The sequence below is a fragment of the Larus michahellis genome, chromosome 5, assembly GCF_964199755.1.
Source record: "Larus michahellis chromosome 5, bLarMic1.1, whole genome shotgun sequence".
NCBI classification, from domain to species: Eukaryota; Metazoa; Chordata; class Aves; order Charadriiformes; family Laridae; genus Larus; species Larus michahellis.
Window position 1 is genome coordinate 62,436,287 of NC_133900.1, and position 15,053 is coordinate 62,451,339.

General features: G+C 35.5%; 1 protein-coding gene across 8 annotated transcripts in view; it reads right to left on the reverse strand.

The window, feature by feature from the left end:
- The window catches only part of TAPT1 (transmembrane anterior posterior transformation 1), a 51,070-nt gene that overhangs the window by 18,352 nt on the left and 17,665 nt on the right, over positions 1-15,053 (reverse strand). For 5 of the 8 annotated variants that reach the window (XM_074587634.1, XM_074587635.1, XM_074587639.1 and 2 more), the window contains 4 exons: positions 10,100-10,262; positions 6,027-6,162; positions 5,049-5,146; positions 4,824-4,893 (listed from right to left, as the gene is read on the reverse strand). In XM_074587634.1, coding sequence (XP_074443735.1) covers positions 4,824-4,893; positions 5,049-5,146; positions 6,027-6,162; positions 10,100-10,262 — 467 coding nt within the window. The remainder of the gene's footprint in view (positions 1-4,823; positions 4,894-5,048; positions 5,147-6,026; positions 6,163-10,099; positions 10,263-15,053) is intronic. The other 3 variants (XM_074587636.1, XM_074587641.1, XM_074587638.1) reach the window with 1 other exon arrangement.

The window sequence follows — 15,053 nt, forward strand, 5'->3', positions numbered from 1 at the left end:
GGCCTGGCCCCATATCATACTATGTACTCCCCACATACACACTCTTCAGACTGTTTTGAAAAATTACAATTACGCCACTGAATTTGCTTGTGCTGCCATGCATCCACTGGTGGCGCAAGTGACTACATGTGACTAAATCTTTTCAGTTTCCTTTAAAATATGTATTTCAGTATATTGAAAAGGGAAAGGAAGAATCAGACCTTCCAAGACGCAGTTCATCAGAATTTAGTGGTGATGTGTCAAAATTTAACCACAATATACCTTTTTCCACAAAGGTAAGTCATGCATGCCTATTAGGGTTGTCGTATTAGTAGAGGTGGTAAACAAAGCCAGTAATGCGCATACTGCCATAAATGCAAGAGGAAGAAAAGCAAGGTGCACTTTTTTTCCCCATTGGTTCTGTGAAGTAAAGCCCCCAAAAAAGGACTGCACATAGCCAAATCAGATTTGAAATACTGTCACCCCACTTACATCAACCGTGCCATTCTAATTGGAATGGAATTCTATGCACATATTAATAACACATTCTGCCCTTCTATAAATTGTTCTGGAAAACGGAGACATTCAGTTTAAAGGATTGACAGTAAGAGTGACCCGAAGTTAAACTGTCAATGTGTCAGAGATTATCATCACTTTTAAAAAACATGAACAAGACCACAGAAATTGATGTGATTGGAAATAAAGCGTGTTCCTAGGACAGCACTTGCATCTAGTATGGACTAGTGTAATTACTTAGCCAACATCCCAAACAACTGATTACTGAGCTCTTTCAGGAAGGAGCTGAACTCTGAAGAACTTAGGTACTTTGCAGTGGTAACCAACAAGAAGGGCAGTTAGGTCCCAGGAACAGAGATTTAAAAGCGGCATGGCACTTCTCCTCTTATGGGTAGAAAACAGTCTTTAGAACACCTAGTTATTTCCTTCCAGATTCCCTTACGCATCATGCAGGAATCCTTAATTGGGAAGGAAAAAAAATTTTGATCACTTTAATGCCGCTGTTTCTATGTGTAGATCAAAAGCTACTAAAATATAGTATGTAAGAAATGAAACAAGATCTTTTGATTTACATCTCAGCAAATCCTAAATAGCTCTAGTGACAACTACCTCTTAACATGTGACCAGAGCACAAGGATCAAAGCCTGAACAAGGAATCATCAAGGAGGCACTGATCTATCTTAAATGTGCTCCTGCCCCCAAATCCCTCATCCTTAAAATGAATAACTAGATTACAATAATGGTATTGAAAAAACAAACCAACACTAAAGCCACATGAGAAAGCAGTTTGAATTCCAGAGACCAAACGCAAAAATGAAGGCTGTTCAATATTTTGATCAAAGCCAAAGAGACTGATAAATCGGAAACAAAGCAGGAAGAACAGAATTAATAAAAAAGAAAATTAAAACATTACAAAGGAAAACACTGAAGTTCCTAAGGCTTCAGAATAAATATGTTAAATTTTTGAGATGGGAGGTTTAAAAAAAAAAACAAGGAATAATATGGCCAAACAGACAAGCAAAGCAAATAACATAACGCACTGCACCTAATGTACTTCATATGAAGTGCAATTGTGTTTTGTGAAAAATTTAGTTTAGAGCACAGCTTGAAATTAAAAAAAGACACTTAAAAGCATAAAGGAAAGCAGCATGCTGGGCTTTCAATAATGATGAAAGAGCTTCTCTTTATAATTTTAGTCTCTGTTCACTAATCCTGAACCCTACAAAATTAGCTTACAGATATCTACTTCAAAACCAGAATATACTATTTAAATTTAGGGAAATATTTCTTCCTGCTACAACAAAATAAGGTTTTATGTCTTATGTGTAAAAGTCTTTTCCAATGGCCACAGTGTTTAGATTGCCTGAGTGTACGTAAATTTCCTAGTAAAAGTCAGGGTGACAATGTGAAAGTAGTTTTGCTGCAGCTGACAAGTCAAAGCTGCAGAAGCAGATATGGTTGAAATCACAGATTCTGCAGCTGCAATCTCAAGCAGCTATACAAACCCCAAGATCTTTGTTGACCTCCTGCACCCAAAAGATAACACGTTTGGTTTTATTAGATAACTGTGTAACCAATGTATATCTCATGGTCTGTTCAGTTAGGTTTTATGTAGATGATTCATAGTTCTTTTAGTCCTGAAGCTTTAATGAATTAGCTGTTACAGCAGAATTTTTAATGGCCATATAAAGGTGAGAAGGACCACTGATTCCACTGACACTAAGTCCAGAATTGGAAATACTGGGAAAAATAGTACAGTCCACATCAACTTGCTACCCACAAGCCAGTGCTGAGCACAATGCAAAGTGAAAATGATTTCACGATTTCCAGATCTAAACTGGTAGCCTGGTGGCACTTCATATCCTGGTGTCTTACTACATAGGGTCTTCAGTACCATGCTGAGCTGTGCAAGGTATTTCACTGTACCATATAGGACATGTCGTAGAAAGTATAACTGAAACATTCATTTCTGTTTTCAAGCTTCTATTCACAAGATTACTTGCTTTTGAATTCTATTTGTAGGAAGCTGTCTTGACCACAATGTCTAGTCTTGAGGTCACGGATATCTAATTTTTCTGCTAGTTCACATTTTTCTTTTGATTAACATGCTAAACAAGAAGGGAGTTTCACCTATTCCTGACAAGTTCCTCAGATGCCTCTCTGAGACTGACCTTATTTTTTTTCACCCCAAGATTTAGTTTATTTAGCTTCTGTGTACTAATCAGTACCTTTTCACCAAATTTAAACCATACATTTGAGACAACAGTAATAACTTTGAGCAGAACCCCAGAACAGGTGGGGCAAGGGGGCATCCATTCAGTCTGTCTAAGCTTAATCAGCTACTGTTGCCATTGTTGCCCTACAGGAGAGACTGCAGATCTGAGAAAATAGCTGCAAGAACCTGAGAGGAAGGTGGGAAATATATGGGGGAACCTATATTTAGTGCTTTATTTTAGCGGTCTAGTTCAAGCCACGCATGCAGTTCAAGCATAGGACGCACAAGGCTAACTGGAAGGCTCAGTTCCAGCAGTAGGATATAGCACTGGCACAGCATGTACGCTATGTTGGGAACACAAGATGCAATACCGTTTCAGCTGCAGAAAATAAAACATTTAAAGGATAACAAAGCTATCAGAATACATGAACTGAAGCAATACTGATCCATCCTTACTGAAGTTGAGATGCAGTAAATCTGTTCAAGTTCAAAAGAGGTGAAAATGTCTCCTAAAAACCTAAGTTATTTACCTATGAGAAAAAAACCACTGCTATTTATAACCATACCTAGAAGTGGTTACCGGAAAACCTGTTTGAAGGGAATAAATTAGCTTGTTTTGTGCACTCTTCTATATATATACTCACCTGTTTCCATCCCCATATGGTATAACGAATGGCATCACTTCTTCCACCAAGTGATAAAGGGAGACCTGATATTGCTATTACAGGTCTTCAATAATAATGTCTAGCAATAAAATATTGATATACCTTTCTTCTGGCATACTACTGCAGGTGCTTTTTATGGAGGAAATTACCAGCCATTTCTAATAGCAGTCCCTCATTTATTTCAACATTTAAATCAAGAAAGAGGCCTGGCCTTTCAGTAGGAGAACTGGATGCATGCTTATAACTATTTCCTGCGAGTACTGTGATTAAAGAGAGAAAATTTATAAAAACTCATCTATGTTTTCTGTCAATATTTTAATAAACATCATTTTTAGATGTTCTCACTGTAAAATTACATACATTTAATTTTAAAAATGCAAGTATTTAAATTTTGGAATCAAAAATATATACTATTTAGCACAGAATAAACACCTTATCAAGCTGACCAGGAAAATTATTTTTAGCGTTTTTAAGAACTTCTATAAGGCAGATTAAAATTTAGTGCTAACTCTTCTGTTATGTGATGTATTTAAGATTTTATGTAAACAATCTTTCACCCAACGCATCATAAAACAATTCCATTTAACATTTGGCTGTAATATCATTGCAGTTTACAGATGAATTAAACAAAAATCACATCAATAGCCAATAATGCAAAATGTGAAGCAAGCTTGCTGGAAGTTTAACTCTTGATAAAAAAAAATACAAATCATCAGTTTTTAAATAAGCAGCTACATTTATTTTTTTTACCCTACTGAACATTTGAGTTCTCTGGTTTAAAAAACAAGGAGTGGGAATGAAAAAATATATGCTATGCTGTTTGCTTATCTGTGTAAGTAGTTGTGACCAAAAATGTCATATGCACAAAATAACAGAAGCAAATGTGTTCAAAGAGCAGAAAGTGTTACAAGGAAAGAAGCTCTAATACAACCTTAAAGTGCAGTATCTCCTATTAGTTTTGAAACCAAAAATTCAAGAAATATTTCAGATGTCTGATATAAGTATTAGAAAGAAACACCATCAAAGGATACTTATAAACAGCTTTTCCTCATGAAACACTCATCCTCACAACTGCCAAACAACAAGCACTCAAGAGATCACTGTCAAGACAGCACACTAAAAAGTCAACTTTTTGAAAACATAGAAGACTTCACAGATTTCGAAGCATGGATATTTTGAGTATCATAATTTAAATCTGAAATTTGTATTTAATAACTTTAGCACCCAGTAAATAGGTTGTTTTAACACTTCAAATAAAAACTAGCCATTGAAGGAAAAACATTGCATCCTACTGAGCCACAAAGTAATAGGGGATATGAGGAATTCAAGTTAAAATGCTCAAATTCACCAAGGTAAAGCTGTTTTAACATTAATATTAAATAAATTAATATATTAAAAAATCAGCCTCTCACTTTGTCTTTTCTCCTGATTAGCACAGCCATACCTACCGCTATTTGACATTTGAAAAAGGTTGTTCTTCTCAAACTTCTTGAAAACACTTCCTTTTATTTCAACGAACTGCAATTTTTAAAAACAGCCAGTTAGTTTTTATCAATAAAAACTGATATCAACTAATTAGACAATAAAATAACACGCAAATAGAGATATGATACACAAAGATGAAGGATGCTGAAAAAGTTTAGGGTAGCTATATAATAAAGCTACATACTTACATTATTGGACATCATGATGGTAAGCAGTGACTTATTGTGAGAGTTGAAGGCCACATTAAGGGTTGTTGCTTGAACCATTATAAGAATAGCATGCAGGACTAGATAGCAGGGTTAAGGAAGTATATTCGGAAATAATTTTTCTGCACAACAGTGCTGAACAGCACCCCAACTCAAATTTCCTGTTTTGTTTCCAAAGCTTAACAAAAAAGTTTCTATCTCCCTGTCAACTAGACTTACAGCAAGACAGTACTTAAATCTATGTAATGTACCCACAGTGCACTGTAGCATGTAATAATTATGTTAATTTTTCTTGTTCTAAAAGCCCACTGACATTAGTCAGGAGAAAGAGCAATACAACCTGAAGGAAATATGAAGGAAATATGAGATGAGATAAAGACAGGTTCTGAATTAGCCTAAAGATTCAGAGAAAACAGAGGAAAGTACAAGAATTATAAATTCATCACCACATCAACCGGACTACGTATCTCTCTACGGATCATTTTCATCAGTTCACCGTAAGGTTACTTCACACTAAACTCATTCATATCCTGAATATGTCTGAGTTTATCCCTCATTTCAAGAAAATGTTTTCAAGCTAGGTGTCTGTAACATTCCTCTAATAACAAAACCCCACTGTCCTGAAGACCCTGTGACTGAAAATACTCAAATACAAATCAGAAATTAAAGTTTCCATGAACTATCTAATTACTGTTTTTCATTTTACTACACATTACAAATTAAAAAGCTGTGTACTACTGCAGTGGTATGCCATTATGAAAGTTTTTTTAAAGCAGGTTAAAAGGTTTTTTTCATTCATTTTAAAAAACTCATAGTGCTAGCAATCTTACTTGGAAAGTAAAGGAACACTGATTTAGGAATACTACCAATTCTTCAAATATATTAAAGTAAAATAATGCAGAGCAGTTACTGTGTAATTTAATTTAGACAAAAATGCAATTTATTGAAGAAAAAGGATACAGACATACAGCACTGCCATGAAGAAGTGAGGAATCACACCTATGTGAGCTCTTTTTCTTTCCTTAGGTTCTGTAGCTGTCCAATAAAGAGCATCCAAAATATCTTGTCCAAATGAAGAAAACAGACGATCAGCCACCTAAACAAGAACAACTTTTTACTGCCTTAAAGCAATATTTTACTCTCCAACACCTGAATATGTCACTGTAAGTACAGCTCAACCTTAATAAAAGTTTCACATATTTATCACTTCCCATCTTTTGTGCATGTCATTTCCACTCTGGATTTCACAGTAATATTGTTCCTTTTGTATACTCAGCATCTTACTTTCCCTCTCAAATTTACTATCCCCGTTTCAACAGTATTTACAATATATAACCCTGTAGTGTTATATGATGTTAGATGCTTCCTTGGAAGTCATCCAAGTACAATTCAGACTTCAGCCTTTGATAAAGCAATATGTATGTCACGTCAAACTGTCCTAAATGTGGTTTTTTTTTTTCAAATCCCTCTGGGTTTAATAGGGGAAAAGAATAATAAAAAGTGCATTTCAAACATGGGATAGGGAACAACATCAGCTTACAGGTACAAAAAGGACTGACATTAGATTTGGCTGTACTCTTTCCTTACATCTTGGAATAAAGTATATACTCAATACAAATCTCTGCATAAAGCAGAATTCAAAATTAAAAGTACTATAACACAACAGCAAGTGATCAAGAGGGACTAGAAAGTCTGCCAAAAAGGGAAAATTAATTTGAAAAAACTACAAACATCTGAAATGTAACCCATAGACTACACGCACAAATAGGAGCAAAACTAGCAGTAACTCTAAAGATAGGAAAAACATGGACAGCGATCTGAGCTTGTAATTCAATACCACAGCAAGAAAGGTCACACGGAGCTCCACCAGTTCTCAACGCTTCATCATTATCAAGCACGTAAAACTGAAGATCATTATAAGGAAAGCCTGGTTTTTGCCTTTACACTACAGTTCAGTAATTTTAAAGCTAAGCTGAACAGGACAACAAAATTAGCACTTCAAAAATTAAATTCAGTATCAGAAGGCACATGTCTGGCTAAAAAAAAAAAAAAAAAAAAAGAGATCTCTCTCATCGCTTACTAACTCAACCAAACAGAAATAGTTATACATGAAAAACTGATTCTATCTACAGAGTAAAGACAACTGATAATTCCTCTTTCTGTCTTTTGGTAAGATAACAATTTTGGACATGTTAAAACAACATGTAGCAATATAGAACTAGGTGCATGATGTACCTGCAAATATTGAACCATACCTATTAACTAGAAAATAAGTTCTTTGGACAACATAAGTAAACCTAGATTTGGGATCATTTCCTGACTCTGTTAATTGAGAGTTGTAAAGGTAAAGATACTGAAGGGTGAAAAGTCATACGCTTTATATTATTCAAGCCAACATTTACTGAAGTTTCACAAAACATGAAGGCTGAATTAAAACAAATTTTTACGGGATGTCTGAAGTAAACTGTACTGTGTGCTACTCTTTAAGCATCACCTATGAAATAAAATGAACAAAACCATGAGGTGATGAATTATCATAAATCTGAAGTTCAAACACCCATTGGTTTGAGAGATATTTACAGTGGTATTGTTTTCGGCTTTTAAATTTTGTAAATTAAGGTGGTCTGCATTATTTGGTTCCTGCTCATTGTGATGACCCATTGAGTAATTACACCTGGTGTAGTAACACCAACTACACAATGCTTAGAGTTTGGTAAGTTTTTGTTCACAATATTGTGAGGGTTTTAATAGACAAAATGGCGGCTTTGCTTTCCTTTTTATTTAAGCAGTCCTTGTTTCTTAGCTGACAGGATAGAAAATATTAAAACCCACCACACAATATTGTTACTTGCTTTTCCAAATATGACTTACCTAAACCCTACATGCCGGCTCCAGGCTCCAGCAGAATTCCATGGTGAGTGCTGTCACCAGCATAACGCACACTGGGGCTTCACAAGGAGCAGGAGCCGGTGGGTCTGAATCTAAAAAAGAAAAGTGTCATTTTAAGCCAAATGTGCTGAATGCTCCACTTAGGCGGTCCATCTGGAGCATTCAGCACATAATTTGAAGACTCTGCGTTCCTTCTATCTGTCCAGGACTGTATTCCCTGGACTTGCCAACAGCCGAAAACATTAGGACATTGTAAACATCTCTGTAGCTCACTGATTTAACTAAATTAAAAAGATCTTCCTATTTAGAAAACTTGTGAAAATGTAAAGTTTATTACTTTAAAAAAAAAAGCATATTTAATAGTTTTTTAAAAAGCATTGGTTGCATTAGTAGCAAAGACTTAAAACAAAATCCACCGAAGTAGCCTAAACAAGCCAATATTCAAAATGTTGAAAGCTGTCTATCAACCAGTAGCTGATGGCTGACTAACACCAGTTGACTGTCAACCACTATTTCAGTGGGATCCCATGACATTTTCTGCCAACGCTGTGGCTGTAACCTACCAGAGTAAAAAAGCCCCTTAAAAAAAACACGCTTTCTGCTTGGGTTTCATGAGACATCACGGAAATTAAATACAGTTTCCAACTTCAAAGTCTAATGTAGTTTTTCTAGTAACTACGAATGGTAATGGTGCATCAGTAAGACATCACCCTTTCCTAAAAAAAAAAAAGATATGAGACAGCACTTCTTAGTTGAGACACACGCTTTTGTTTCTGCCAAACCTAGCAAAGAAACTAAACTCAACTCTTGATTCAAAACGGAATGGTACATGGCTTCCAATTCACAGCAAACACTGCAGTCTCTCTTCAAATTACATGGTAAGCACATAGTGCTGTACTTTCTCAGCTTTAAGAGAAGTGACTTGAAGTAGTCTTGAAATAAAGAGAAATTACTATTTTGAGCACATGGATTTATTTAGTAAGTGATAATCTATCACAGATTATGGAACTATATATGGATGAGTATTTCCCAACACAACTAAAATCCACGTAGTAACTCAATTTAATATTTGTGCATGTTTTTCAGCAAATCTAAAATCAAAGGAAACAAAGCCCTATGAATAAACAACTGAGGTGGCTTGTATGATATTTATTTCACTTAGGATCGTGAACTGTGTTCCTTATGCAGTATTTTCATATTTTATGAGGAAAGAACAAATGTCTTTAGACAAAATATTCAGATTTTGTACAAAGCGCAGCCCTGTTTCAGCAGTCTTCAAACAAAGGTACAACAGATGTTCAAACAAGGATTAATACGCTATTCAGAGATACCAGAATCCTAGTAGAGTAACTCTTGTGTACAAAGCTCTGATTCAGTCCTTTTAAGAGGCTGTATTCCTAGCACGTCCTATATTTGCAGGATGGAGATAAGATTGTAGCTATGAAAACATTATTTACTTTGTGAATCATTGATCATAGAAGTGCAATTAAAAATCTCATGCTTTACATTATTAACAAAACAGAACAATTTTTTTCCCCCAGAATTTCTCTTTATTTTACCTCCCAAACCAGAATTTCCTTTTCTTGTTTCACTATATGTATTCAACTTACTGTTTATGTACTCAGGCTTTTTTGTCTGCTAGCAAGGACTGAGACAGGTTAAACAGCAACATTTGTCCTTGCACACAATGAAAGTCATATTTCCACAATGAAGAATTAAAAACTAAATTCCATGTCTTCTACCACCTCCCTTCTCTCTCAGGATCTCATCACTGTTACAAATCAATAGTTTCTATTTTTCTCAGTAAGTTCAAAACCTCATTAATTTCACTTCTTGCATTTCAGTTTAAGACATTTCTTCTTCCATTTCAGTTTAAGACATTTCTTCTTCCATTTCCAGTTCTTAATTTTCATTCAACTAAATTGATTAATAAGCTCCAGAAACTAGGCAATATGAAACAGTACCTACAAAAACACACTTTTCACGAACTTGTCTGTTTCACTGCATCTAGGCTTATCATGGGTGTGTGCACATTTGTGAGAATACGAGATGTGCCATGTTTTAAGCACAAATACTGCAATACAACAATATTTTTAGATAGTCTGAAAAAAGCATGCTTGATATTCTGATGCTACCATTCTTACCTCAAGCATATTATAGATGATGTAGAGCTTTATGACAGACTGTCCCCTTATCAGATGATACATCATAGAGTAGTCAACATAGTGCATCATGAAGTAGCAGATGACCAATATAACTCCTTTGAGAATGTCACATACCTGAGCGGGTTGTAGCAAACGTCTATCACTGAAATACAAAGGGCAAAAAGTTCCACTAAATGTCATATACCCACAAAATACGAATGTTACCAAGTCAATAGGAATTTACAGAAGCTCTTAATGGAGGATATATTTTTAATGTAGTTTATTACTGCCCCTTCTCTTGTCCCTCACTCCAACACAAAAGGACCATCATGACTGTGTTACACATTTGTAAGATCACACTCCTGAACAGGATCACATTCTCTTATCTGCCACATCCATTTAGTCAAAATACTGTATTTGCTGGGTAAGAGCTCTCAACTTGTTAAGAAACTTCCACATGCCCTTTGGTTTTTAATTTACCTTCCCTCTTCCAGCCAATTCTACTCATCATTTTGATTTCCTCAGTTACTGAAATTGCCTTTGTTATAACCAAAAGAAAAAGAAATGAAGCAGTCATCTTCAATTTCAGTATAATGAACCAGATGCTGAGGAACGCGTTCTAAACGCAACTCCATATCTTCTTTTAGCTCTAAGCTCTGCAGCAGTAAATGCAAACATTTTGACATCAGAACTTGAGGTTAATCTTGAACCAATGCAGAAGTTTTCTATAGTCCCACAAGTAACCCAGAAGACTAAATGAATCATTACACGATTTCATCCAATAAACTAAAACTACAGGAAGAAAATAGCTTTACCTCAATTCTCACAATAGCAGCCATAAGCATAATGAAATTGCAAGGCAGTGTTTACATGTCCATTTACTTAGTTCAGTATTAATAGAATGCAAAGCATTTTAAAAGCCTTCAAATTAAATCCAAAGGTTATTTGAGAATTAAATATAAAAAATAGAGAAATAATTTCTATTACATGTATGCATTTTTAATATACACTGAAAGGCTTTCACAGAAGTTAACCTTTCACAAAAGTCGGAACCAATCAGCAGAATGAAAGTTAGGAATTTTCATTTTCTATATTCTTAAATCACTAGGTTATCTAGAGATTAGACAATGCTCCCATAAACAGATAACACATTTAGAAAAAAATTCAGAGTAAGTTGGTAAAAATCCATAGTCATAGTCTTTTTAAAAAACCTCTAAACAGTTAATTATGACCTCAGGTAGTCAAGATGTTCTACAGCCCCTGCAGACAAGTTAAAAATCCCAGCCACCTGACTCATTCTATTTAAAAACAACATCAGAGCTAGAGTGTTATACTTAGGGTTTCTTTGTTGTCTTCCATTCAAAAGAAAAAATCCCCAAAGACAGCATTCATGCATGATAACACTCACAAATAGATCATGCTCATTCTAGAGGTACGAGCGAGAACATTTCCAGAACTCTCAGATTTACAGTATTACACTTTGAACAGAGTGCAACTGCTCCTTTTATTATATACTTTACACGGCACAATCTGTATTAAAATCAGTTATATTCTGCATAACAGAATTCAACCTGGTCCCACACACCAGAACTGCTTAGAACAGCTTTTTCACCCTAAGAGTCACTTTCTTGCTCTCAGAAGTCATCCAGTAATAGTAACCACATCACATTTTATTTCAGACTAAATCCTTGACAAAAAGCCTCAGTGTATTTCCTGCCCCACCGCCCCGCCCCCAATTCAGCTTTAACTGAAAACACCAATTTACAAACTCGAAGAAAACTGCATGTGTCCATTTTCCAGCACATCCAGTATTTGCCTGCATCTTCATTCTTCCAGCCAATACCTGCCTCATCATTAGAGAAGTAGTGAGTACCTGGTAGAGAAAACCTGACTAGCAAGAGAGACACCCACTTCAAAAGTCTATGTTTTAAAAGTATGGCAAGGTACCAATTTGTACAATGGGATAGTCTCTTGTTGAAATGCACTAGTAAGCAGAACCTGCTTATGAAGTTTCTGAAGCAGTCCTTGAGAAAGATTCTCACAGGAAAATGCTTTGATGTCCACAAATCAATACAGACTGAAAATTATCATGTTAAAGGTTTCTGGCTTACAAATAACATCAAAGATGCTCAACCACCAGCACAGTCACAAGTCACAGTTATTCTGTACTGTCAACCCTATCACTCTTCTGCTTGTGTTGATTTTCATGTGTGACTACACTCATTTCAGTAAAACACACTCGGGAGAAGACAATTTAAAAGTAGATAGCAACCACCACAGGGCAATAAAAACCCTAAGAACAGACTACGCACAATCAAGAGCACAACTGCTCTTCTAAAGGTGGTCTCAACTCTAAGAACTAACTCAGGAGAACAGTGCCATATAAAGGTGCATCCAAACTGGCACACAACATCCTATACACTGGAAAGGTGATGTATTTTGAGAATGTGCTGTGTACAGAACAAACTGAGTATCACTACAATTCAATTTACAGGCTGCCCGAAAGGGTCAGATCGACTACACTTGATGGCTGTGCCTTATAGCAATTATGCTTTTGTAGAATAGAATACGTTCAGATAATGTTTTTAGAGAATTTTATTTCTCAGAGTGACTTGGAGTTAGTTTCTCAGTAGTCCCTATATCTTGAAAAACTGCAGTAAACATTCCATTTTTCCCTGAAATTTTAATTAAAAATACACTCTATTAATGTGCTATTCAACGTTGTGCAATAACTTCTTGTGCTTCTCATCCATGTGAAATGCAGAACCAACAGTAATCCTGTGACAACCTCCTCAAAACACATCTTACCGCAAAAATATCCTCACAGTTTCATTTTACTCAGTTTGATGACAAAGGGCTCTCAGGATCTCTAACGCCCAGTCAGTACAAAGATTACTGCAAAGGCTGACTACAGAAAACTGCTTACTAGAAAGTGAAAAGAGCAAGAAGATCCTGGCATTTAAAATATATTCCAGCATTCTTTCATTGTACACTAAGAAAGACCCCTCCATATTGACTAGGCAAGTGATCTATGGTCTACAACTAACACGTATCTGATTGAAAGAGATTAACCATGACTACTGCATAAATCCACAAAAGCACTTTTATTGCAACAGAATCCTTTTCCACTCTGGCTAATAACATTTACAAAAGGATTTTGAGGTGTGGCTCTGAATATAATATGGGATAGGGTTAATTATTTCCTACAAAGACAAGGAAATCAAGTAAATGGATTAAGTCTAATCATTTGTCACCTTTTGGCAAATATACAGAACAAACTACAAAGCCTGCAGTTATGAAATGGTGTAGTTAGTGTTCAGTGAGAACTGAACACTGCAGTTACAGTATATGGTCAGGCTCACATTGGTTTAGTCTCTGTTTGTCAGAAATCATTCCTATCCTTCGCATTAAACTGTTTAATACTGTTTAATAAACACACAGAGGCTGATGCTATTTTATGCCTGTCATAAAAAGTCTTACCCCACCCATTACACACATTATGTTTTCTGTATTCATTTTTCTCAATATATGTTTTTACTTATTGTCTCCAGTAACTACTCAGTGCGAACACTGGAAAGTACTTTCAGAACAATCTTGAGCACTAGGTAGTCAGACTTTGTGATTAATATCACATACAAATTCATAATGCTATATTCGTCTACACCCTGAGTACTACAGAAAAAACCCAAACGCCAAACAAAAAAGCCAGTATCAGCCAAGCTATGATAACTATACAAAGGTCAAGAAACAAACAAGAAATATATAGCATAGTACTAATAATACTTTCAATATCTGATTTGAAAGTAGGGAGCCAAGAGGTAAAAACTAGACAATACTGAACTACCACACAACTCTAGAAACCATTGAGCAGAGATACGAGAAGTTGAAACAGCTTAGTTCATTTCAAAAGACTTTGTATTTTTACAGTTGTGCACGGAGTATGACAGAGGGAAAAGATCTCACATTAAAAATTAGTTATGGGTGTTTTTTCTCATGAGTGAGAAAAGAAGAACAATAAAGAAAGAACACAGCAATCTTACTTTGTATTTAGTCATTCCAGTTACAAACCGGTAGATTCTACAAGCAGTAGAATCTTTCTACAGAAATCAGTTGGTCTTTTCCTTCAAAGCTATCCCACGCATACAGTGATGCTGCAGAAGTGAATTAAATATTAACGCTTTCCCAGCTTTAGTGAACTCTGCTCTTAAAAGACAGTACCATGAGAGCCTTTGGCCAAGATGCAGTTCCTCTGATTTCCTACTGGATTCCAGTTACATGAATTGTTTCACAGTTTGGCCGATTACACAGCTGAAGATAATTTAAATTACTGGCTTATGAGATGTGAAAGTTGTAAATACGTGGATTCAGGGCATTTGGGCTGCCCTTCAAATGTGCATTAAGATACACGATTTCTGTCTTTTCACCTAATTACTTTCTGCCATTATTCTGTTATTACTTAAAGATTTTTGCTGTAAGTCATGTTCTCCAAGACGCTTTTGACAGAATTTTACAAGTGGTTTCATTATGCTAAGCCTCAAGCTCCCATGTTTAGCTGTATAGACTACTAAAGAATAAAATTTTTAAACTAAACTTCTTCAAACATGAAACCTTAATAGGTTTCATGAGTAAGGCTTTCAAAGAGTAAGGCTTATCCATTCTTTCTATTATCCGCTACATAAAATTTTGTATTGCTTTACCTCTGAATACACTGAGCCATTTAAACATGAGATGATCCTTCAATCTGCATGAATTCAAGGTGAAAATCCAAGCATTCCTCTACAGATAGACTCTCTCACACTGCAACGCTAACTAGCAAATTAAGACAACACAGAAAAACACGTGCAGGGACTTCAATATGCTACAGCACATACCTAACAAGATGTCCAAACTCTTCAGCCTTTGGGTACATTTACCTTTACATCTACTAATTGACAGAAAATCTCCACTGAAACAA